Genomic DNA, 27,002 nt, shown 5'->3' on the forward strand with positions numbered 1-27,002 from the left:
ACTGAAGGCTTCTGAATGACCCCACGTGAGCGTGGAGGTCACCTTATTTGCTGTCTTACGATTAAATACTGCTGACCTCCTCCTCTGTTGTAGTGGGATGTTTCCACTGTCTTTGTCACTGTCTCTGTTTTGGTTCTGAAGCCTTGTTTTGATTTGAGGCCCTACAGAGTCATCCTAACTGTTTTAGGTGTTTAACAAATTACTAAGTTGAAAAATGTTTTCACAACGTTATTTGTCTCTGAGGCTTTAGGCAATTTCAAGAGAAGGCAAACACTCCTCATCGTAGATCTTGTCTACCCAAATGTGCTAACTCCCAAATTCAGCTTTTGGAGAGAGTCCACTGTTTAACAGGATAATTTAGTGCAGTTGGAAACAAATTGCAGCTCTATGGAGATTCCTCTGCCTTAATTATACAGCCTGATTCGAGCACCCCGCTTGAGAAGGTTATAGATAGCATCTTTATGTCTTGCAACTTGCCTGTGGAATGCAGAGGTTTTCCATAAATCTATAACACATTCGTCACTTTCTTCTTATAATCTATGTTTGTGATTATTGTTGTGTCCACACAGATGGTCATCGATTCGTATTTATGGGTCTTCCTGTAATTTTTTTGCTGTCTACCATAAACAATACAAGCATGCATTTGTGTGGATAGCCTGCAGAGCTTTATACATTTACAGATCTCCAGAAAGAGAAAAGCACAATTGGTGCAGCATGAGTCGTATCTACTCTCTAATACCTGGAGCTCCATGTGACTTCCTAGACAACAAGGGCCGGCCTTGTAAGTCACCTTTGTAATAAACACACTCACAGTTTATAGCAGAGCAGCTGTGTTGAGGATTGCATAGGGTAATGACGGACATTCTCTCCTAATGCTGAGAAACAGCTGTCTCTAGATTGACGGGTTTCTACTGGCTCTTGACTGGTGAGTTCTGGGAAAGCGGAGAAAAGTATTTTTAATTATGAGCCATGGTGCTTCAGTAATGCAGGAAAGTAATGCTCTGTGCTGTTGTATGTACACTACCAATCACAGGTTTGGACACACTTTCTCATTCTTTTCACTGGGAAAGTATCTCCTGACTTTAATATATTGGTGAACGAGGTACAGAGTTAACTCCACTGAAATCACACTGCAGGATTGTTTGCATTTGGCTTTGACAGCATTTTATTCAGCTTCCTATTTCACTACATTTCTCATTCGTATTGAAACCGTGGCTGACTTCTCATTGGTCCCCAGGGTGTGTGTAAATCAGGACAACACACAGCTATAAAGTTCATCAGTTTTCCATGAGACACACGTGTACCCACACACACACACACACACACACACACACACACACACTCAGCACACAAGCCTGGACTTCCTGTATTTCTCATTAAAAAAAAAACACCCAGACGTGTGCAGCTCACCGATGACACTACCAGAATACAAAGGTGCATTGTGGCGGCGTGAAGCCACACCGAGCTTCTTTCACTCTGTGTGTGGAGGGTTCAGACACACACACACACACACGCACACACACATACACACACACACACACACACACCCCATCTTGCTGCTCTGCATGTGCAGCTTCCCAGGCACAGGTCACTGGGGCAAACCCTCTGTCTCCACCTGCATGAGATGGAGCGAAGTTAACCAGTGAGATCATCTCCTCCTGCCTCCAAATGTACTTGTTTGCTTCCTCCTCCTCCTTCCTCCATCTAATTCCTGTTATAGAGAAAACACATGACATGAACTGACTGTCACTTGTATGCCTCCAATCTCTCTCCATCTTTCCAGCACCTGTGCCGTCATGCTCTGCTGTCGAGGGCAGAGACGTGGTCAGAGAGGCAGTTGCAGCCATGTCTGCGCCTACCTTCACCAAAGTCTTTCCACATGCTTCCTTGACCTATTTAGAAATACATTTTTGAGGGGAGGAGGACTTGAGAAATGAACCAGTTCACCCAAGATGCCCTCAGCTTTGGGGGAGTCCGGGTTGCAGCATATTGGAACAGTTTTCTTCACGGTTTGTTTCACCGGAGGGAAAACTGTACTCACTCAGTCCAATCATTATGCATGTTTCACATCACTGCTCCAATTGTTGGCATGAGTGAAAAAAGAGAGTCCGGTGAGTGTATAGCATTAACCTCATGTCTAAAACAGAGCTGAGGTTGAAACCTGAGAGGAAGACCAGACCCATCTCCTGTGTGAGTGAATGAGAAGAGGGAGACACTGCATCAGTAAACTAACCTATAATCACAGCCTGACCCAGTGTCCCATACTATTAGTTTTAATTTATCGCCATATGTTGCCGTGAGGCGCAATCCAGACGAAAAATAATTTCTGCCAAATGTGTTCATAGAGACCGCCAGGAGTCTGCACATGAAAATGTTAAGTGGAACTCCTTCTGGACTTTAGATGCATTAAATATATAGAGCAAATGAAAGCTTTGTTGACAGTTTCAGCAAATTCCATCTCTGCTCAGCATTTACTGTAACTCAACAGGGTCTACGTCCAAGATTTGTGCTATTGTGCTTTGACTCATCTAACTGAAGTCTACTGTATGCAGTGTAAGCTGCCAGTAAGGCAGGCGTGGGTGATCACAATGAAAAGCTGCCTTAAAGTATATTCAGTCCTGACTCACACAAGTCGTATTTAGTTTGTTTGGGTACAGTCAGAATAGGTGGGTGGACTGTAGCGGCTGAAATATCCCGTGTTGGCAAGTGTGCGAACTCAGAAGGTCTCATTAGACAAACTGAGCTATGAGGAAGCTCAGTCATTTCCCCTCGGCTGCACAGCTCCACATGCCAGAAATGTTAAAGAGAGAAAGAGACATAAACAGATGGATGGAGAGAGAGGGCCAGATAGACAGAGGAAATTAACGTTGAACTTGTGATTAGGTTTAGAGAGAAGAGCATAAATGACACTGATAGAATGTTGGAAAAATGGAAGAAAAATGAAAGGACATCTAAAGAATAAAATATTCTCTGGCGCTGGGATGAAAGAAAAAGGGAATACAAGGAAACAGTGGGAGATTACAGCCCAGAACTGTTGGTGTCTCTTGTCCTCTCATGTTTATTAAAAGGCTGGCTCAGCAGAAAGCTGCCTGTCGGCCAAAAAGACCAATTAGATTCTTTTATAAAAGCTGCAGCTACATGTTGGAGACTGTCAGCGTGGCCCCCTCACACTCTGGCAGGGTAATCTGGCAGCCATTACAGGGCCCTGCTTCATATCATAACAGCTAATACCACTGCAGCACGTCTGGCCTCTTTACCGACTTTTTAACGTTAACACCTTTTCTCTCTCCTCTGTGCATCCTGCTATGTTTGGATTTTTTTATCTTCTCCCACTCTTTCTTTCTCAGCCCTCTTACCCTGTTTCCCTCACCTCTCAGCAAATTCCTGACTTACTGACTGACTGTAGACTACAGCTGGCTTGACTTATTGCCTATTCCCAGTCTGCTTGATTAGCTTTGTGGCCTGGGGTCCATTGAGCCCAGTCTGTTGATCTAAAGCTGCCAAAAAATCACCAACTCAAGTGAAAGTTATATTTACCATTGTTTTTTTTAATGTTCAGAGGCTGAGAAACAACTCCTAATGTGATTTTTGGTGGGTAATAATTTAACCAAGAAGTCAACTGTGACTGATCAATTAATTAACATTTGATTGATAATAGCAGGTTTTAAATGGTAAAATCTTTTATCGATCTTCTGATAAATGTTGCAGCTTGGGGCACTTCATAAAACACAGGCTGCCTAATTTTCATTCTTAAAGTTTCTGCCCTCACTTGTTTATTCTTCTGTTTTTTTGTCTTTCCACTCCACAACCCGTCCCATCGTCCCGATTGTCCCTCCCACAGTTCAGTCCTGTAACATCAGGTGCATGAATGGAGGCAGCTGTGCAGAGGACCTGTGCTCCTGCCCCAAGGGCTACACCGGCAGCCACTGTGGACAGCGTGAGTGACAGCTGCTGCAGACACAGCATGTGTGTGTGAATGTGTGTGCGCACTGGGCTTTAGTGCACACGTATAGTTAAAACACTGACTGTCTTCAGAGAGATAAGTAGTGGCTCAAATCCTACAAATTGTCCTCACTTCGTCATATATTTGGACCAGCACAAGCAAATCTTGTTTTTTTTTATTAAAGCAATGTTTAAATTGAGACACGATGTGAACAGAGTTGATGTTCCTGTCTACAGGATCGATGTCATCAACGAAAATCCTCACATATGTTTATATTTCAAATACACAATACGACATGTGTTTATACCTGATGCAAGTGATTCTAAAATGAAGTCATCTGAAGCTTAATGAAAGATCAGTGAGGGAAAGACACAGTGTGGATTTTGTTTCCTCTCCTTAGCTGTGTGTGAGAACGGCTGCCAGAACGGGGGACGCTGCATCGGACCCAACAGATGTGCCTGTGTCTACGGCTTCACTGGCCCGCAGTGCGAGAGAGGTGAGCGCTCATTGTCGTTGTCACGTTATGATTGTCCACTCGTCTTGGACAGATATGTCCTGTTAGGCTTTTATTGTTGTAGGTTTAACATTCACTTCGTACTAAGCACATTCATTGCTCATATTTCAGGGTATGGTGACCTCACTATCAGTAGAGCCACACAAGATGATTTATAATTTATTAGTTTTAAATTTTCCATTTACAGTTTTTATCCAATGAGGCTTAAACGGACGTTCTGGGGTGTAGAAACCTTTGGTTTACTCCTCAACATGTGGTTTAGATAGTACGGGTGAGCCTGGGATTTGTTTATACTCTGGATGTTTCGTCCAGTTTGATTCTCAACAATTACACTAGCATGGTGAGTAATGACGACAAAAACTGTATTCAGAAGGTTCCTCTGAGTGAAACCTGAAATAGGCTTTATCTCGTTTGGGAGTCAACGCACTCAAGATCTGGCTGCATAGAAGAGGAAGCCCAAGCAGTCGGATTAAATGCGACACTGCCTGTTATCAGTTCACTTTTTAACCCCACATACGATACATGTGTTATGGAAAGTATCAGCCCATGAAACTTTGATGTGGGTGTTCAGTAATGCATGTTCCTATCAGTCCTGATGTGCTCTGTTTATTTGTTACTTCAGAGTGGGCAGGCTCTTCTAATGTGGATGACTTCACAGAGTCAGAGCAGACAGTAGACAGTAGGCGTTCATCTCCTGGGCTTTGAACACAGGCCTGTGGTATGTATGTGGCAGGAAGTGATAGCAGGCTGTTGGACGTAGGTGTTACAGTCCCGTAGTGGTTAAAAAAAAAAGTCTCTGAATTTATGGCTGCACTTATTTTTGCTCACCTCAGTTCACCTTTTCCCAGAAGGACTTGTACCTTTACGCCCTGACCCCCAAATTCCAGCCCCTCTCCTTCTGCTGTTACAAACACTCAGGCAGATGAAGTTGGCCTTTAATTTCACCCACCTCATTCATCTCAGCCTGTCTTCAGGTTTCTTTCTCCTACCCACTGATACGAGCTGTGTAACAGCTACAAACTCCTTTAAGCACTATCCTCCCTTGTTGCCCTACATTTCCTTTCTCCAGTCGTCCACTGTTATGTTTTCTTGTTTTCCTGGTGCATTTCACTTAATAAAATTCATTTCTAGCTTCTTTATCACTCTTCAACCTTCGTCATTCTGTATTTCCCCATGAAACTGCAGCGTCTTGTTTTCTTGGAATAAACGGTTGGGCGGTTACATTTGTCTGAGGGAGCCTTGCAGACATCTGGCAAAAAAACACCCCAGCCTTCCCTCCCCAACATCCCCACAGGACTGACCACATAGACTTTCTTTGTGGAGTGGTCATGGACATTTCCTGATGAGGAGTGGAGTAAGGTAGAGAGGCGCAGAGAGAGAGAGAGAAGGGTGGGACAGGGTGAAAATGAAAATGGTCTCCCCAGCTGTGTACACAAAGCCTGGTGGAGGGTGTACAAACAGCCCTGGTGCTGGAGGAGTTGGTGGAACGCTGAATCTGCAGGTAGTCACAGGGGCAGCATGGATAACTCTTAATTTGACAATTAGTTGTGTAATTCCTAAAGAATCATATTAGTGACAAAAAAAGAGCCACTGTGCATTAGGCAACCTCCAAAATATTTTAAGTTTGGGATTTCTGAATTTCATTTACACTTGAGAAATTGGACCTTTGACCTTTAGTTCAATAGAAGTGGTAGCACCATCTCTCCCACCCTAAAAGAATTTATGGACTCTGATTGATAAACGACTAGTAAATTTCTCTAATAATGGGTTTGGCCTGAAACGCCTGGAGAATCCCCAGTGTAATGTTTGGTGTTCTTACAAATGTAAATTGTGGTTGGAGAGTTTGTGGAGTGGCGGCCATGAGTCAGTAGATTTATTGTGTGATTCAGTGAGACGCTGCTGACGAACTGTGATTATGAAGCCAGTGAAAGTCAACCAGTATGGGTGAACTGGGCGTCTGGGATGGAGTCCTGGGAAACCCCTGTTTGTGTGTGTGGTGTGTGTGCATGTGGAGCTGGGTTTAAGCAGCGTGTGCGTGCGTGCGTGCGCCTTAGACATGCTGCCTTGGAGTTAGTCATTCCTCCTTAAAGTAAAAACACTCCTCACCGTCTCCGCCGTGGCTACCCTGTCATTATGCAGCAGCTATACGTGCCTGTCAGTGTTTCTGTACATGTCAGCTTCATGTTTTTTAGCTAGTGTGTCTCTAGGGATGGTAACAGCAGTGATGGTCTGTACTCAGCCAACCACTTTGATCCAGATTCAAATGGACGGTCTGATACTAGGGTTTGAATCTAAATACAAGAACTAATGACGTTACCAGAAGCGTCAGCTGTGTTTAGTGTTGTGATCTTGGGTTTCCGTTTCCTGTTTGTCTTTTGTTTTGGTGCCTTGCTTCCTGTTGCCCCCTAGGTTAGCCGCAGATAGCTTTATGTTTGTTAGCTAAATTACTTTCACCTGCGTTTAATTAGTCCTTTGTTCGGGATGTATTTATATCTCCCATTTTCCTTTGTTCAGCGTCGGAGCATTCATGTTTCTAGTCCGAGCTTGTATTTGTTTTGCCTGTTCAGTTTTTCTCCTGTTTGTGCCTGAGCCGACTTGTTCTGCATTTGGGTCCTACCTCTCCTCCTTCACCTCTCACTTCATAACAGTTTAGTAATCAAATATTATCTTGGTAACCCACCAAACTAAAATGATGACCAGTCCTCTGTACTGGAGCTCTGCTCAGGAGCTAACGCAGGCTGTCCAGTAACCAAAAGGTCAGTGGTTTGACCCCCAGCTTCTCTAGTCCACATGTCGAAGTGCCTTTGAACCCAACTTCCTCCCGTGGCTGTATCAGTGTATGAGTGATTGTATGTAGGATCCCAGTGGCCACGTCAGTGCCTTGCGTGGCAAATAGGTGAGTGGGAAAATAGTGTAAAGTGTTTTAAAAGCACTTTAGAAAAGTGCCATGGAAATATATGACCATTCATCATTTACTGCTCAGACCATCTGTCTGAGTGGACCCCTCCAGACTGTGTCCAGTCCAGGCCAAACAGCCAAAAAAACCAATAGTCGCAGGGGGGAACTTTTCCCTCGAGCAGGCGATGATGTCAAGGGCATTTTGGGGTGTTGGAAACGAACTGTAGGATGTTGTGCTATTTCTCCTCTGTTGACTCTGGATTAGAGCGGACAGAACAATCCCGGAAAGGAAGACTGCGCTGGCAGCTGGGTGGGACACCAGGGCAGGCACAGGTCACCCTGTGGAAAATATACCCAGTGACAATCAAGTGTGAGTCAGCCAGTTCAGAGCCCCACCAAATTTGATCTGGAGTAAGTCTATAAATTATATACAGTACCAGTGCAGAATGATATCGCTCTATAGTGGAGAGCCCATATGGATGTTTTCTAAAACCGTCTATTTCTCCTACAAAATAAACACTATTAACCCATAAAGGAGCAAATATCAACTCAGTCATAGCTGAGCGATTTAAATGAAACTGTGTTTTTACCTGAGTCTGGAAAAGTATCACACTGAACGAATGTTCTGACTTAAATGATCATGTTCAATATTAAGAGTAATTAGTTATTTCACAAGTTGTTTCTAGTGTCTGCTTTTCGGGGGCACAGTAAATTTTCATGATCCAGCTCTTAAAGAAAGAGTTTAGGAAATTAGTAAATTTATAGGCTTTGGAGGACTGTGGCCCCATGGGACGGCGATGAAGTGTATGTTTGATCTGAAAAATGGGCTGATTTACTGAACTTTGGAAAACACTGCAAAGACTTTCCTTTCATTGAGTAAGAAACGTGCCCTGTGTGAACGGTAGTGGTTGATGGGTCCTGGAGCCTTTAGCCTCAGAGGCTGCATTCAGTAGAGACAAAAAAACAACAGCAGAAGTTCAAGATGTAGTTTAGATACAACAACTGAGACGTAGAAACAGTGACAGAGGAATTTGCAGAGTAGTTTGTTAAAAAGCCTGATAATTATTGAAACTATATTATGCAGTTTTATTGTGTAGTTCTCTGTGTCCTGTGTATAACGTCACACACAGATTTTGCCTGTGCATTTAGTCTTTCTAATCTATCTCTGTCATTGCCATTCTTCCACAGTTGTTGGTCCTTGTGTGTGTGTGTGTGTGTGTGTGTGTGTGTGTGTGTGTGTGTTATTACTGTGCTAAACGTTTAGTTATGTTTGACCGACTGCTTTTGGCGTGGAAGAAATGAAAGGCACAGGCTCCTTGAGGGACGATTAGGACCAAAGGAAAAGACAGATTTCAAGCCTGTTGATAATGGCTCTGATTAGACTAACACAGACGGCTGTGGCTGGACAGGATGGGGATAAACCACCCTGACCCGTGGACACACACACACACACACACACACACACACACACAAACAAACAAACAAGCCCACACACATTAATTATTTATTTATATCCACATCAGCAAGAGAGCACATGGGCACAAACACAATGCAATTAGAAATTCTATAAGGCCCAAACTAGACATGTGCTCAGTCTGCACACACCAACCAGACATCAACACACACACACACACACACACACACACACACACACACACAGAGGTAAGTAGCAGCAGGATATTTAGGCTCTGAGTAAACCTTCCAGCTGTATAAAGTCTAGAGAGGCCATCAGGTTTGAAAAAAACACACACTTGCTTACATACGTGCACGCACACACACACACACACACACACAGAGGGTTGTGTACACATATATTTCTTCTCTTTATTCGTTTGACTTGTTGACCTCCTGTCAAAGGAAGATATCTATAAATGATAATGGGTTCATTTTCATGTAATCAACTCATATTTCAAGTTCCTTATCTTCCCAGACTTTTCCCTGTGGGACTTGTATAAATACTTCAGGAGTTATTAATGAGTCTGAGATGAGATTTTTTTCCTCTTCCTGTGCCATTTTGCTTTTGCTTCAAATGCTCAGGTCAGTGCTCCAATCCCATAGCTGATCCCATAGCTGCACAGGGTTGATGGGAAAACGTTTTCCTAGAAGAGTTTGCGTTCCAGACGGGATTAAATATTTTCTCACTCGAGTCTTTATAGCATTTCATCGTTTTGCAAGCCGACTTTCATCAGAGTAATCGGCTTTGATGAGCGATCACATTTTTCTCTAATATCAGATTCTCATGTGTTTGGCTAGACTACAAAACATCCTCATATATGAAGAGTCTGGTCATTTAATGTCGGCTAATCTGGACTGATCCGGGTGAAAGGTTACAAGAGCATCAGCAGCTTCTAGCAAACTCTGTGTTTTGTGTTACAATAGGCACCGATTCCTGGAGAGTGCCCGTGTTTATAAAATAAAACTGTTCTAAATTTGTAAGAATGAGAAGAATCCATTAAGTGGAACAAATGAACGAGTTCTTATTATCAGAGGGAAAGAACCCAATTCATTGCGAGGTATGTTGGGTGTCGTCCATAAGCACAGAGGTTATGATTGAAACCAGAAATGTCTGGATGACAGGCAGAGTTTGCTAAAAGTGGATTTGAGGGTTAGAAGAGAGGATCGGGTGAATGTTTTTGATCTGTTGAGAAATTTGAACAGTAATTAGACAAAATTGCTTCCGAATGTTGTCAGGCTGCGTCAGGACGTTGGATCGTGCTCTCGTCCTAACCTGCACGTGTCCCACTCAATTTACATACATGACATATAGACGTGCATACCATCGTTTTTCCTACACAGGTGTTGACCTCTGTGATAAAACCTACTCATGATTGGCTTTTTCACACACACATTTATGCTCAGGACAAATAAAAGCATGAACACATGTCATACTGGGACAGAGCGAGACAGGCAGCTTTTCACTCTTTGTGTTATTTTGTGCTTTTAAAGAAAGCCGCTCCGTCTTTTGTTTGGCCCGATGCTCAGACAAATGCCGTGTTTTTCTTCTGGCATGTGTATGTACACAGACAAGAATGTGCTTTCTCGTGTGCATATAAAATTAAGTACACATGCACACTCTGCTGAACCTGGCTGCAGCGTGTGGCTGTCTAGTGTTGGTGGGAGAGTCCAGTTTCCTCTTATTGGGGAACAAAAGCTGGAGGCTGGAAGCACCACGATTTTTTTTTTTTTTGTCTTTTTGTTTTTCTTCTTATTTCTTACTTTTTTCTTCTTCACTGCCCATTTCAACTCTTTTCACTTCAACTGGTTAAAACAGCAGATTGTTTGAATGGAAACGTGCAATAAACAGTATTAGCAGTAATATTCATTCGGTATAGTTAAGTGCTTTATTTAAGGGCAAGACTAGCAATATTTTATACATTAATGCAAACACAAAAAGGTAAAAACTAATTAGAAACTGACAAACAAGTGTCACCTGAATAGTCAAAGGCTGAAATAATTTTTTCTCTATGTCACTGGTTCCCAAAAACTATTAAAAACACATCAGCGACCTACATTCCAGACAGAGTAAATCAAATATTTACTTTTGGCGAGAGTGAAGTTTGCTCAAACCAGCAAGACAGTCATTAATTTTTTTTAATTAAAACTATTTATCTGGGACCTGTTTTCAAACATGGCAACAATCAGGGCTGAGTGCCACAGACAAGGTAGAGACGGGGACAATATTAAGAGACTGGTTTGGGTTTAGTGTCGTATTAAATTTAACAGTTTAAGCAGAGGAAACAGGGACTGTATTGATTGTGTATATGGAGACAGTCGTCTAAGCAGATAGTTAGGCCTAAGGACATGAGTAAATATATTTGGTGTTTCAGTCTATTGCTCCGACCAGAGCACATGGACGATCAAACAGTGGCTGACAAGCAGTTGAAGAAAAATAGTCAGGAAGGCCTGAAGTGGGAATGTGAAGTAAAGACAGATGGATGAGAGGGAGAGCTGGTATGTGAGCCTACATGCTCTATTTGACCTACTTTACTTTCCCCTCTTGTTTTGTTTTACTGTCCGGCTCCTACCCTTTGCCCTCTTTCATGTAGCACAAGGAACCAATAAGGGTACTATGTCTCGAAAAGGACTCCCACCAGACACCAATACCGATCACTATCTTTCAATCTCATTGTGTCCTTCAGAGCCGGACAGGCTGCTCTCACTTTCACAGCCTTGGTTAGCCAACCGTGCACTTTGTCTTTCATTTCCACTGTGACAATCTCACAATCTGCTTTTTAAATGGAGGCTACATTAAGTTTGGCGCCAGAAAACTTTAGGATTTGTCCCACAAGGGAAGCCATCGTCAGGCTCTGTGCTATTGAAAGAATGAACATTATATTGTTGTAATTGTTCCAGCATGAGGTCATTGTGTTTGGTTTGTGAAGTGCATTTAGCAGGATCAGGCCAAACAGCAGCGCAGTAAAAACACGAGGTGACTGCTGCAGTCAGGGACATTTTGTTTTCATCATTTGTTTCCATGCAGCCTTTGTTTACATCAGTCTGAATATTTACTTCACCACTGTTGTGTCATCCTTTCCCCAGAGGTACGGGGGGCAATTTGAGCACATCTGCCGAACTTCTGTGAGACATTAGCACAACACCAGCACTTGCATTAGGTAGTTTGATGGTGGCAAGTGTGGTTTTGCAGTCACACAGAAGAGCATTGTTCCCAACATGACATACAGATGTGTTAAAATGTCACATGGGATGACATGAGGTCATTGTTATTGACGACCCTGCAGCCTAATACCCTCATATCGATGGAAACAGAAACCAGCACTGTTCAGTCCACTCCGGACTAAATGCACAGCAGTGGGTCTGATCCTAAGATCCAACTGAAAGAAACAATGTGGACGTGTCAGTTTAATCTGAGCAGGTTTAACTCTTGACTGAAATCATGGGGTCTGACCTGATTCATTAAGCTGCTACCAAGTCTCATATTGTTCTTCTTAAGTCCTGGTAAAGCCTGCTACTTGTAAATACTCCTCTGTGTAAGCCAACTGTTGATCCAAAGGCTAAACACTAGAAACAATTTAACTGTGAGAATGTGCTTAAGGGTCTAGCGACTCATCCATTTGAAATCATCCTCTAATGTGGCTCCAGTTTTTTTCCCCATATTCATTCCTCCATTTGTTGTTTGAGGGAAATTAGTCAGTTAGTTATTACAGGAAATTTGAGGTCTCTATAAAGAAGACATTTCTCATTTGTATTTCTTATCTGGTTTCACTTACCGCTGATGTGTGTTTAAGGAAATGAATGAGTGTTTTATCATTTAATGAACGAGATGTTGAATCAGTCACGAGCTAACAATGGATACATGCCTCTCTCCTATCTCAGACTACAGGACCGGGCCATGTTTTACCCAGGTGAACAACCAGATGTGCCAGGGACAACTCAGCGGAATCGTCTGCACCAAAACCCTCTGCTGTGCTACCATTGGGCGAGCGTGGGGCCACCCCTGCGAGCAATGCCCTGCTCAGCCCCACCCATGCAGACGAGGCTTCATCCCAAACATCCGCACTGGGGCCTGCCAAGGTCAGATTGAAACACGTACCAAACTCTCCTGACTCTCTTTCTTGTACACACACCTGGCAGATCAGTGACGGAGGAGGACACACATAATACTGACACAGCCACACACGATCACCACAATAAACACTCTAACCCCTACTTTATCCATCATCATCTCAGCTGCACTTCCAAACATCCTTGAACGAGTGTTAACAACACCGAGGGTGTTTACATGTACACAGTAGACCAGGTACTCGCTTGTGTTTTCCAGTTAAGGTCTTACTGAGCAGAAGCTGTGCACACGTGTGTGTTTATCAGTGTGTACTCTGCAAACTCGCTCAACAGTGAATAGATCTGGGCACTTTATTTATGTCAGTACTGCATGCTGATGTTGAGCTGAAAGCAGATGGAGACTGTTTTTATCCAAAGTATTTTGGTACAGATGTTCATAGCACCTTCTGGCGCTGCAGCAGCATCAAGCTAAAGGCAAAAAGTAGATTTATTCTGGGAATTACAGCAAACTAAAGTGGTCTTTCCATTACAAAAGAGGAACGTTACACATACTGGGACCCATATCCCTAAATCCCTCATATCCCCTGATTTTATTTGACACTTAAAGGCCCATTGCAAGTGCTTTGGTCATGTATGCAACGACAGATGTGGCCTTGATTAATATCATTTTTCTGGTGACAACAGTTGCCACACATATCTACAATTTTCCGTTTGGAGTAAAAAACAAATGAGGTTAAATAAAATGGCATTTCAGTTGTTTTCTAGAGACATCGGCCTCGTTCTTTGTGCAGGCACGGGTTTAGATCTCGTGAAGGCACAGACAGAAACCTAACCAAAGAAATATGAATCATTTCATTGGCTGCATTTTCGGGGCTCTATTTGTTCTTTCTGTTGGGAAAGTATGTAGAGGAAGTGGATGACATATCAGTTCAGTCTAACATTTTACAGATTCAGTAACTTTTGATCAGGGAAAACTTTTTAGAGATTTCAGAATATAAAGTACATCTACCAAAGTTAGTAGCGCACAACAGTCTTCTAAGATGTAGTAACAGCTATATGCGTCAGACTATGCATCATTTATGAGGGGAATTCAAAAAGGCACTACATCTGGGATCAGTGACTGGTTTGTATATTTCACCACAACTTCCTGTCTTTTGGATATTCTTACCAGACTGCTCATATGTTAGAAATATGCCAGCGTGAGACGACCGTTCAGCTCTTTGTGACTCACATACGTCGTCTCTAACTCTGTCTTTCACAGTCTGTCTGTACCTCCTCTCTCCGATTCTCCGTTTCTGTCTTTTCTCCCCTTTCTAAACTCTCCGCACTCTCTCTCGTGCACATACACACCAAAGACACCTAATCGCCAGAGAGCCTGGAGCAGCGTCTTGCTGGCAGTAGTACAAAGCACACCATGACCATGAATCCAAATGTAAGGATTGCACTCCAGGCGCCACATCAGGATGTTGGCTGGTAGCTGCTCTCTTTCTCTCTCGCAGCCTTTGGCATATAGAGTTCCACTTGATGCTAGACAGTGTTTTCAGCCTTCCTTTAAAGGGAGGAGAGAATGGACGCGTTCAGATGATTAGAAACAGTCTGTTTATATCTACATACGTGCGGTTGTGGGTGCATGAGCCTGCAGGTGTGCACGTACGTTCAGGATGTTTTGTTTTTTAGAACATAGGTCACACATTCACAATGCATGGATCCTGTTCAGTGGCTGGCGCTGGACTGAAGTGAATATAAATCCACTTCATGTGTATAAGTTTGAGTGTGTGTCTGTTCTCGTGTAGACGTGATCACCAGTATCAACAGTTTTACAGGAACCCACCCCTGACATATCCCCAATACTGGTAAAAGTGACTCACTCATGAAATGCTGGGAAAAATACATTTAAAAAGCCATTTCCTGTTTGAACAAGAACTGAAGGTCTTTCTGGAAGTGGTCTTAGACATCACAGCCGGTTCCAAGTTACTACTTGTCTTTACCTTTTTTTTGGAGGAAAGTGAACAGTGTGCTAGTGACAGAATATCAATCTCTAAATCATTTCAACCACATTTAACTGATTTTCCTTCCCTCTCTTAGATGTGGACGAGTGTGAGGCAGTGCCAGGTCTGTGCTCTGGAGGTAACTGCATCAACACTGTGGGTTCCTACGAGTGTAAATGCCCCGCGGGCCACCGCCAGAGTGAGACCAGCCACAAATGTGAAGGTGAGTTTGATCTGAGAAGGACTTTGAGTTGACTGCTGGTTAGTTGAACATCACTGTAACTTTATTATCATTAACTTAGACAACAGCTATGAGCTAATTTGAAAAATGATAATAGTCACCAAAGAAACCAAGCACCAAGTTTGTCTGAATGCACATTAAAAAGTTTAAAACTGTGCGTTCGCTGGGATCAGTGGACAAATGATTTAAAAAGTGACGGCGTGTGCAGAAGCAGTAAGCAGTCTGGGCACGTGCACAAAGACACACACATGGAAACGTGCGCGCACACAGCAGAGTGGATTCACATTACAACGTGTTGATTGGATGGAATTCGAGTAATGCCCAGACCCAAACGGTCTGATAGTTAGCCGGGCAGGGACTGAAGCGGATTGTTAGTCTTCAGGGAGGATTACAGGAAGCTTGTAAACTGTTTCAGTCAGATGGCATCGATTCAGCCCAACAAGACCGAGGTGGCACTGGCTTTTGTAGCGTATCAGCTTATGAACTACCATCTAAACTCTCCTTTTATTAACCTGCAGCATGACTCAGAGCTGAAGCAGAAACAGGACAAATACTGAAAGTGTTGGAGACATTTGCTGTAAATCAGCGAGTCCACCTCCAGATTCACGAGAAGCATTTACTGACACACACACAAAACAATTTCTGTCTCAGTGAATGCAGAGGGAACAACACTGACTTCACTCGTTCACCCAGTTTCAGTTGTGGCTTTGGGTGAACGCCACCGTGATACAGGACTTACAGTAACAGAACGAGCACTTCCGGAGATGCTGAGCATTGCTCGCAGATATTTGGGTGTGGACGTTTTAGCCACAACCCAGCTGGTACCAGAGAGAGCTGAGCTGCTTTGCCACACACAAAATCAACATTTTGTCAGAAAATAGCTCCATGTATGGAGGCGAAGCTGTGAACACTTGCATTATGGTGCTGGAGGAAATAAAAGCTTGACAAACCAAGTAAACAACTATTGGAATACATTCAAACATTTACGTTGTTGAACTCAGCAAGCTGGTATTCAAAATGACGCATGTTGTGTTTCAGGAACTGATGTCAGCTCTGGTGTTGATTTGGTGATCGTAGGATTTATTGTGCTATTTATTCATTTGACCCATGCCGAGCGAAAGGATAAAGAGTTCATTGTTTGCAAAGCTTGTAAAAACAAAGGAACAGTTGTGACGTGTATCGAAGCCGTGGATCTGCAGGAAACTCATGTTTAGTGAAATCTCACAAACAATCAGCGCGTGTCCTCTGGGGACGACTTTTATTGAAATGCCCTTCTAGATAATGCACAAACAGCAGGAGTGAGTGAGGTTTTGGAGCAGTTAAAATGTCATGGGTGTCTGATCATTTTGGACACAACAAGGCACCTAGTTTTATGACCGGCTTTTAGCTCAGACTGTGCTTAACAGTCTCTCCTTCTCCTCCTCCTCCTCCTCTTTCTGCTTTTTGTGCTTGTCCTTCCATTTTCCTTCCATAAATATAGTCCCCTGGCTCCAAACCAGCTGTTGGTACTGAACAAAGAAACACTTACAGCTCTGGGAGAATTTCTTCTTACACACTCAGACCTCCCCCTGACGCTGTCACGCACACACAGACCGTTTCACACGTCAGATCTGAGATTAGATGGAAAGAAAACAAAAACTGGTTAAACTACATATATATTTTACCTAAAGGTTTTCACATGTTGATGGGTGTTACAGACACGTACACACACATTTATCCGGGTGACATACGTTTCCCTCCACACACACAGTCAGTCCCACTGTGCTGCGCTCGGTGTGGTGTAATGTCTGGGCTTTTACAGCCTCACCTAGTCCTTCTGCCACTGCTGTCTGACAGGAGTCAGCCGGGGAAGGACAGCCTCTCAGCTGCAGGCATTACCCCACACACACACACACACACACACACACACACACACACACACACACACACACACACACACACACACACACACACACACACACACACACACACACACACACACACACACACACACACGCGCGCGCGCGCGCACACACACACACACACACGCACACACACGCACACACAGAGGGACATGCAGAAAGACACACTCTCTTTATTCCTAGGACAAACGCTAACACACCTTCACTTTTGCAAGCAAATGCATATAGGACATATAGGACATTACCACACACACAACCTCTGCACTAATGTTGTAATTATACCCTGCAGTGGTGCAGCAACTACGTATGTGCATAAGTAAGTCTGACACATCATAAAAGCCCAGTAACTGCTGGACCTTCACTTTGGGTTCTCCCGTCATGGAGCAATGAGGCCCCCCCCCCGACCAAATAACAGTTGAATGCTGTCATAAAGCGTGCCGCACCAAGGTGGGCCCTGCCAAGCACCGGGCCCAGGTACTCAGACAAACCACAGCATATTTAAATAGGATTAGCTTATTACCTGTAACCTGAGCCGTTTTGTTTCTTCCAGACTTTTCTTTCAATGATCAATCTGGATACCCTGTTCAGTTTAATGGAGCGACCATGGCACGTAGTTATACCACTGTAACACTGCAGCCTGCTGATGGAAATATTTACCTGCACAAATATTTAACATCAGTCAGTAAATATCACTTTGTCAATCTAACACACGTTAAATTGACAAAGTGAGGACTGATGTTTATTTTCGTCAATTCTAAAACAATAGTTTCTCAGTGCCCTCTTGGAGGAGTATGAACAGCTGTCTGCAGAACATTGTTTTTCATGTAACCAAAGAAGCCAAACTACAGTCTGTTTGTTTCAAATGACAAATTTGATGTAATCAAAAACAGCAGATTGTCTTTGGCTTAGTAAAATAACTTTACTCTGAGTTTGCTAGAAACCTCATGTCAGTTATAAATGTTTGGTCCCTTCTGTTAACGTCACTTGTAATTAGCTTGGTTATTGTATGATACATCATCAACAGTTTTATAGCAGGAATCATTCACTGCTGCTCTTCATATTTCACTGAGCTTTACAGTTCACACTGTTGGATCGTTTCTGTCGTTTGCACCTCGTGGCTCATGGGTCGAGTGTCAGCCCGAACACAAAACACCAGAAATGAAGTAATACCACTTTGGCAAAGCGGAGTCTGGGTTGCCTGGTTTTCTCTGAGGGAGAAGCTGATGTTCCAGTACAATAAACTTTTACTGCACCAAGCTACTGCATCTTTCCAAACGAAGAAGTTTTAAGAATTAAAAAAAAAAGCTCAGGAGCTGCCGTTGGGTGTGAGCGCTCGACAGATGTGTCCCATTATGTGATAATTGGAGCTATTTATGACGTTACTGTGCATGTTTCAGATATTGATGAATGCAGCACCATTCCTGGTGTGTGTGACGGAGGAGAATGCACTAACACTGCTGGCAGCTACGTCTGCACCTGTCCGCGAGGCTACATCTCCAGCACAGATGGCTCCAGATGTGTGGGTGAGTCTCATGCACACACACTTCCTGCATTTCTAGCTCTTGTTCGTGCATCTCGTCAGCCCCTGGCTGGCTAAGAGCTTCACATCTGGCTGGTACCTTCCCTCCCTCTACGACCACTTCCTCACTTCTGATGAGTCAAGGTGGCCGACAGACCTGTGGTCACCGTTTGCCACATTTGGTCTTGACAGCATTAATCTGCGTTAATGTTGGAGTTCCTCTGAGTCATCCACACACTCTCTGACACACATTCGGTGCATAATTTACTGACATGTCCCATGAAACACTACCAGGTGTTAATCTATTCCTGCAGTCCTCAGCTGTCATGGCAGCCACAGTGAAACACAACCAGGTGTTACTATATTATTTCATTTTTCAAGATTTAGTCCCAAAACAGACAGCTCAGGGTCTTTGCGTTTCACCCTGTCAGCATCAGGGGCCCTGCTCAGCTCTACTCCAATTAAAGCTTCTTTAGCAAAGTAAAACCACCATCTTGCCGTAATTGAAAATACATGTTTCTGCTGTGTCCCTTCTTTCAGTATGAATTTTATTCTCCCCATTTATTTTCTAGTTTTAATGCGATCCGTCCTCCATCATCTGTGGAAAACAATAAACTTCCCTGTTTTTGTTTTGCAAAAAGTGTGAGAGGAAATGGGTTCAAAACACTAAAAGGAGCAAGAGACTCACATGTGCCCACACGTGCACACACAGAAACCAGGAGACTGGTCTCGAAGTCAGTGTGTGTTAGTGTGTTTCCACATGGTTGTTGTTTAATGTGAAAACAAAGGGGTAAGAGAGGAACAAGAAAAACAAACCATGGCACCACTAACCTCAACATAGTCAAAGCAGTATGACGCTATAAGGCTGCTAAGACCAGGTATGCAAACACACGAACCACTAGGCCTTTGCCAGACTGAACATCTCATTTCAAATCCACATGAAGTCACAGGCTGCTTGAAACCCTTTTCTCTTCTCTGACACTTTTGTCAAGATGTTGGGACCTGGCTCCCATTCAACAGCATTAGTGACTTCAGGTACTGATGTCCGATAAGCTCAGGACTCACCCGAGTCCTTTAGGCTCAGGAAACCTTTCTTGGTGAACTGTGCAAAGGGACATTGTTAAAACAAAAATGAACCATTAAGATTTTCCATCATCGAAACTCAGGTGCCTTTGGCCATGTGGTTTATTTGTAAGCTCTGGACAAAATGAAGGAACACATGAGAAGAAAGAAAAGAAAACAGACATTTGTGATGGAGGCCACAACATGTGGAAGGAGCAGAGGAAGCAGAGGATGAAGAGGTGATCCAAGTATTCACTCTGTTTGGGTTTGTTGTCCTAAACAAACAGGTGCGGCATTGGAGGGAGGAGTGAAAGCTAATCACAATCATCAGAATATGAAGAAGCATTTGTCCTGGTGTGTGTGTGTTGATAAAAGTGGTTTGGACACAGTCTCCAATCATCCAAACCCAAAAGTTTCTCCATCTGTCTGTTTTTATGCATGTCCATATTTTTCTTTTCTCTCTACTGTCATCCCCTTTCTTCTTCTTTGCCTGAAGTGATATATCACCCTTCTTTGTTATCTTTCTCACTTGCAGTCTATCGCTCTTCCTTATAAAGCAGCAAGGATCGTACCAAAGCTCATTCCTTCAGCTAACAGCTCTGTGATTTACAGTAGAAAGCTCCTGTGCTTACTCTGGACCTGTGCACATTTCCATCCCTCTTTTTTCTAAACTCTGTCTCTAAAAGATGCATTCTGAAGTTTTCACGCACTCAGTGTCTTTCTTATCAATTTTACCGGTCCCTTTTTCTTCCTGTCCCCTGACATCTGGATCCGACACCTCACTTTGGTTCCCTGTTGCTCTTCTGAAGGGAAAAATTAAAAGAGGAGAGCAAACAGGTGCCAGACCCATATCCTGCCTCCATATCTGTCCCTCAACCAGAATGGATAAGACTAGTTCGGAAAGAGACGTAGGCACAGATAAGTAAACCCAAACAAAACCAGAGGAGGCTGGAACAGGTCCAAACCGTATTTTGGAACCAGACCAGCGATCCAAAGTCACACTTAAACAGAAACCCAAGCATGGAAAAAGGGATTTAATAAACTGTGCATGTTTATGTTACTGACTTTGGTTACATTTCCCATTTACTGAGTGATCTCATTGTTTTTGTGTGGTCAGAACATCAAGTGAATAAACGTGAGTAAATAGCTTTAGTGCCGCTGATTTCTTTTTGCTTCACGCATGTTTTAGATGTAGGACGCCTGTGCTGGTCTGGAGGCTTGACTATGTAACTGTAGGTGTTCCGGGCTGTGGTTTGTGGCCTGTACTGTACCACGGTGAAAATAGGCCAGCTGTTGGGGGCCCAGACAGTAATCACAGCCTAATGCTCCGTCACTGGTCGAAGCTTGAAAAAAACCAGCAGACCTGTCCGGTCAGTCAGTCTGTAAAAACACCTCACAAATGAAAGCATATGCTTGTGGAGTGGAGCAGCACCGTGAGCAAAGCTCGGTCTGGGTCCAATTTGAGTCAACATCATCCTCATCAGCCAACACCCCCCTTTCCCCTACGCCAGTTTCTCCTCCAACGTGCCGCCACCTCTGTCATTCCAGTGGGATGTTTTTTGGGTTTGTGTTTGTCTCTGTTTATGTGTGTGTGTGTGTGTGTGTGTGTGTGTGTGCACACAACATACATGTGTGTATTTATTTCATGTTTTGTGCTGTGGTAATGTATGGAAGTGCACATCTGGCTGCGTCAGTACTGTCTGTGGGCTCCCAAACACAGCAGCGCCCCTCGTGTTCTGTCTAATTGGCACGAATTGCTCCACATGGAGCTGATTAATTCCAGACTGCTGGATCATTAGTGAGTTAATCGACTTGTGCCCTCCCGCACCAGCCCTTCCCCCACACTTTCCTCCCCTGTTCTTTCTGTACATGCAATTAAAAGTTTCATTCACATACAGTATGTCGTTTGCTTTCTAAATTAGTACGCGTGCCTTCTGTCTCTTATACTCTGTCTTCTTGCCTCTTTTGGTATTTTCCTTCCTATGTTTACTCCTTACGTACACTCTTTCAACACCAGCTTCCTCTCAAGTCCCACTGACCCCGACCCGACAAACTGTAACACATAAGACCCCTTTCTGGAGGCCCTTGAAACGCCTGCACTTAGTTGAGACCCCCGGGGACCTTTCCCACTGCTAGCCAATAAAGAAGCTTCCTCCCCAGCCACCATGGAAATAGCAGCACAGCCTTCAAACACACAGCACGGCTGTTTAGAGTCTGGCTATTACCTGCAACCCATTCTCACATATAATATTAATAGTGTCAGCAGTAAAAAATGTTGTTACCTGAAGTCCAGTGTTTGAAAAGTAACTTAATATCACAGAGAAATAGAAATGAAAACATAGCAGCCATGTTTTTTAATGTGACTCCTGCCACAAAGTGAGTAGTGGTCGTGTAACTCTGTCCGTGGGCCTGGTCCTCCTGCAGATCAGCGCGTCGGCACCTGTTTCTCTGCTCTGACGAACGGCCGCTGTGCTGCCGAGCTGAGCGGCCAGTACACCAAGATGCAGTGTTGCTGTGAAGCGGGACGCTGCTGGGCTTTGGGACAGCTCCCTGAGATGTGCCCCGTCAGAGGCTCTGGTGAGTACGCACCAAAACAAGACAGACAACACAGGAGATGGATGCAAATCCTGCGTTTCAGTTGTTGACAGCCACACATGGTTTTAACAACATCTATGTTAGCTGGTCCCAAACAAAAAGACAAAAATGAACTTGGATTCGCACAGAACATCCATCACTTTCTTCCTCCGCTGACAAAAAGCTGGCAGTGTCCACAAGAGATTGTCTTTGATTTGGAATGAGAACACGCAGTAAATAAAACCATGACAGTGTAAATAGTTTCCAACCCAAGATTAATTTAACAGAGTAATATTAAACCAGACAAGAATGACGCTGTTATTGAAAGGCTGCTTTGAGTTTGTGAGCACATGACAGGGAGGTAAGAGCATCGACTCATGATGTCATGAGCACAGGCCAGAGAAAGAAAGATGGAAAGGATTTGGGTGAAGATAATGACCGCTCATTTCTCAGGCTGGAATTTGGAAAATTCTTCCTCTGCGTGAGACTGTGTGATCCATAACTGATCTGTTACAGGATGCGCTGCTTGGGTCAAATAAGATGTTTGTGCTTGTTTGTTTTATTGAGACTGTCAAAGTAAGTTCAAGGTATATTCACATGCAAACAAACTATACACCTATACCAAACATATGTAAACAAACACAAGCACGGTGTGCCTATATATGTACTGCACGTAGAGTAACACACACAGAGCCGATCTCCACGGGTGCACAGTTTCATCTAATTACCTGTCCAGCTTCAGGTGGTCATGGACTGATCCAAAGTACTTTTGAACTTGAGTTCGAACGAGTCATTCAAACGCAAACTCTTTGACACAACTCGAGAGCAACTCGAGAACAACCTGTAATAACTGAAAAATAACCTGCAGCTCTTTGCATCCACTGACTTGTTCTCTGTTCTCTCCCGTAGACGAGTTTAGGCGTCTGTGTATTGTGGGTGTTCCTCAGGGACACGGCTTCCCCAGTGTCTATCCCAATGGGCACGTTCCTAATGGTAATGGGTTCTACAATGGAAAGCTCCCCGGTGTGCCTAACGGGAATGGCAATGGCGGCTTTGGTGTCAACGGGGGAGGAAGCTTCGGAGGGAACAACCAACAGATAGGTAGAGTCTTTCCTTGGGTCTGAATAAATCTGTTAAATTAAACTAAAAGGAAACTGAAGCATTTAACTGTGTTAACTATGTATTTGCTACGTGCATCCTCAGGCACCGTTTCTGTGAACGAAAGCATTGATGTCTGCAAACATTTCACCAACCTGTGCCTGAATGGACGCTGCATCCCCACACCCACCAGCTACCGATGTGAGTGCAACATGGGCTACAAGCAGGATGTCCGTGGAGAGTGTATCGGTAAGGACACGCATCCACACACACACTTCAGCCAGCTGTCAGTAATGAGCCATATAGGCAGACATACCTGCAGATGTAATAGTATGCACTGCACTGCCATCTTCTGCCAATTTAAAGGAACTTAATTCAACTGCAGGCTGATGTTTGCAGGAGAAAGAGGATAATTTTGCCAAAGCATGACCTATGTTCAGTCCAGTCACTCCAACAGTCAGGATAGGTCATCGGTTTTTGTTTCTTTTATTTTCTTTCTCTCCAGATGTGGATGAGTGTGTGAGTAACCCATGTATCAACGGAGACTGTGTCAACACACCTGGATCGTATCACTGCAAGTGCCATGAGGGCTACCAGGGAACCCCCACCAAACAGGCCTGTATTGGTATGTCTGCCTTTCAGACTGTATTACTGTATCAAGATGTTTGTCCAACACAAAGGAATCACACACATGACATGGTTTAAAATGTTGGAACTTGAGCTCTGATGCGTAAACCTCTCTCTAGATATTGACGAGTGTATTGTGAATGGAGTAATGTGCCGCAACGGCCGCTGTGTCAACACGGAGGGAAGCTTTCAGTGTATCTGCAACGCTGGCTTTGAGCTGACTCCCGACGGAAAGAATTGCATTGGTACGGAAAACACAAAAACAGGCTGAACTTCACGTGAACTTAGAAACTTGACATAATTCCTGTTCGCCTTCCCCAAACAGATCACAACGAATGTGCCACCACAAACATGTGTCTGAACGGCATGTGTATCAATGAGGACGGCAGCTTCAAGTGTATCTGCAAACCAGGCTTTGCACTAGCACCGAACGGACGCTACTGCACCGGTACGTGTAATTTATGAACGGACCTCAAAACTTGGGCCAGAGTCAAACAGGCTGCTTCAAAACAATGTTGACAGATTTGCTGTTGTGTGACATCCTGCAGATCCCTTTGTGAAATCTTTTGTGCACAGTTTGGTTTCAGATGTCAGAATTTTTGAAACATCTCCAAAGTGCTATTACAGACAATCCAGGAATAAACAGATTAGATGAATTTATGAGTTTCTGTTGAGAGATTTTGTCTGGAAGATTCGAGAGTAGCTGTCATGCCATAACATAGTGCATAACCCAAATAAACATAGTCTGGATGTTTCTAACTCCTTATGAGCTGATTCCTCTTCTCTGTGATTTTCATGGTTTTTAATGTGTGTTTCCTTCTTTTATTAAAAATGAATACACACGAGACAATTTACGGATGGACTAGGAGTAAAGTATGACTCTTATTCTAAAACACTGTGAGCTCTGATTTTGTAATGTGCTCATGAGTTAGATGATAGAGAAATGAAAACATAATCCTTTGAAAATACCGACTTGAATAATTCAAGATGTTGTTTTATAGTTGATTTCTTGTACAAGTGTTTTGTTAAACGTGTAGAATAATAAAAACCTCTCAGTGCTGCGAGACATTCGTTCATCTCCTGTTGCATATGGACCATTCTGTGAACACGTCTGAGGGCTGACGTGCGTTATGTGCCCTCTCTTCAGATATTAATGAGTGTCAGACACCGGGCATTTGCATGAACGGTCGCTGCATCAACTCGGAGGGATCTTTCCGCTGCGAGTGCCCGCCGGGCCTGGCTACTGATTTGGACGGGAGAGTGTGTGTGGACACACACATGAGGACCACTTGCTATGGGGCCATAAAGATGGGCACCTGCTCGCGCCCGTTCCCTGGTGCAGTGACCAAGTCGGAGTGCTGCTGTGCCAACCCTGAACATGGCTTCGGAGAGCCCTGCCAACCCTGTCCCTCCATAAACTCAGGTAGCATCATGGAATAGATTAAAATGATTCTTTCTTGACGTGCGTTAAAATGAAAAGAAAAACAAATTTAGACTCTGGACTTTTTTTCTTCCCACGTGTCTTTCAGCGGAGTTCCAGGCTGTGTGCAGCAGCGGTATTGGCATCACGGCTGATGGCAGAGGTGTGCACGAGCTTTCTCAGACTGTTGCTAAGAATCACTCATAATCTATCTGTATTTCTCTGCATCTACTTGACATGAGCCTTTTGTCCCTAGACATCAATGAGTGTGCTCTGGACCCAGACATCTGCCAGAATGGCATGTGTGAGAACCTGCGAGGTAGCTACCGCTGTATCTGTAACAGCGGCTATGAGTCCGACACCAGTGGCAAGACCTGTGTTGGTGAGTCGGCGTAGTCACGTTTTAGAGAACAGCCTCACGCTCTTTGTTGTAAATGGATCCACCTGTGAGCTGTGACTGTGTTGTTTCCTTTTGCACCAACATAGCACTGCATTAAAGTGAAGCACTGCTCCTGACGCTCTTAAATTGATGCTTCTTTCCTCCCCTCAGACATCAATGAGTGTGTGGTGAACCGTCTGCTCTGTGACAACGGCTTCTGCAGAAACACTCCTGGCTCCTACACCTGCTCCTGTCCTAAAGGATTTGTCTTCAAGCCCGACTCTGAGACATGTGAAGGTGAGCGCTCAAACCCACACACATTCTTTCTGACACACCAACTCACTCGTGTGTTTGTGCTGCTTCCCATTCACATCTGTTTTGTCATTTTTACCGACAGTCAAGGTCACTGTGGGGTGACATTATTACCAGATGTGCTGTAATTAGTTTCAGGTAAACATGTGGCTGATGCACAGACGCATGTATCGCGTTTGTACCTGCCAAACGGCCTGAATTGGCCCTGAACTTACATGTGTGTTTGCACGTTTCAGATGTCAATGAATGCGATTCGAGCCCGTGCATCAACGGTGTGTGTCGCAACGTGGTCGGGTCCTTCAACTGCGAATGTTCCCACGGCAGTAAACTGGACTCCACCAACACCATCTGCGTGGGTAAGACACCCGTCCCCCCGAAAGCCTGATGGGAATAGTCAGGGCTTCTGTCAGATAATGATTCCACACTGTCGTGTCACCGGGAAATAACTGGTGAAAGTTTTATTCTCCACGTCTGTAAACAAACACTAAGGTGGCGCAGGGTTTCGGGCACCACCCTCAGACATTATCATCCTCAGACGTTGAGAAAAATGACACACACAGATAATTTAATAGATAAATACTTGCACGCACGGCCTTGGTTCACATGAAGACTGCTCTGCTTCATAGGGATCCTCCACAGACTCTGAATGACATGTGGTATGTAAGACTCTTCTGAGGGTAGATATTCCATTTGTTTGTTACTTTTGGGAAATCATTCTGAGGAAGCCACACGCTAATACACAATGCAGATGTGACTGTAGCTGGAAGAGAAAATGAGTCATTAGACAAATACTCATGCATATTGCATGAGCTGGCTCAGCTAGAGGTCCACAAATTCCTCTGGTCTGGTTCATTTCTGTTTTAGGTTTTAGAGCCCATCAGTCAATAGGGGCGGAAAGAGAAAGTAAATGGTGGTTTTCAGTGTGGGTGGTCTTGGCGATTGGGAGAAAAGGTGCTGCTGTCTGCACAGTCTTTCATTTTATTAGGGTACATGTAATGTTGAATAG

At 43.9% G+C, this 27,002-nt stretch overlaps 1 protein-coding gene across 1 annotated transcript in view; it reads left to right on the plus strand.

Annotated features, from left to right (window-relative positions):
• fbn2b (fibrillin 2b) overlaps positions 1 to 27,002 on the plus strand; it is a 56,589-nt gene that overhangs the window by 12,420 nt on the left and 17,167 nt on the right. The window contains exons 5-20 of the mRNA XM_026305084.1: positions 3,842 to 3,937; positions 4,344 to 4,439; positions 12,690 to 12,887; positions 14,961 to 15,086; positions 18,403 to 18,528; positions 22,011 to 22,163; positions 23,070 to 23,261; positions 23,364 to 23,507; positions 23,764 to 23,883; positions 24,005 to 24,130; positions 24,211 to 24,333; positions 25,033 to 25,308; positions 25,415 to 25,468; positions 25,562 to 25,687; positions 25,856 to 25,981; positions 26,233 to 26,352. Of these exons, the coding sequence (XP_026160869.1) occupies positions 3,842 to 3,937; positions 4,344 to 4,439; positions 12,690 to 12,887; positions 14,961 to 15,086; positions 18,403 to 18,528; positions 22,011 to 22,163; positions 23,070 to 23,261; positions 23,364 to 23,507; positions 23,764 to 23,883; positions 24,005 to 24,130; positions 24,211 to 24,333; positions 25,033 to 25,308; positions 25,415 to 25,468; positions 25,562 to 25,687; positions 25,856 to 25,981; positions 26,233 to 26,352 (2,202 nt within the window). The remainder of the gene's footprint in view (positions 1 to 3,841; positions 3,938 to 4,343; positions 4,440 to 12,689; positions 12,888 to 14,960; positions 15,087 to 18,402; positions 18,529 to 22,010; positions 22,164 to 23,069; positions 23,262 to 23,363; positions 23,508 to 23,763; positions 23,884 to 24,004; positions 24,131 to 24,210; positions 24,334 to 25,032; positions 25,309 to 25,414; positions 25,469 to 25,561; positions 25,688 to 25,855; positions 25,982 to 26,232; positions 26,353 to 27,002) is intronic.

This window comes from Mastacembelus armatus, chromosome 4 (genome assembly GCF_900324485.2).
Source record: "Mastacembelus armatus chromosome 4, fMasArm1.2, whole genome shotgun sequence".
NCBI lineage: Eukaryota > Metazoa > Chordata > Actinopteri > Synbranchiformes > Mastacembelidae > Mastacembelus > Mastacembelus armatus.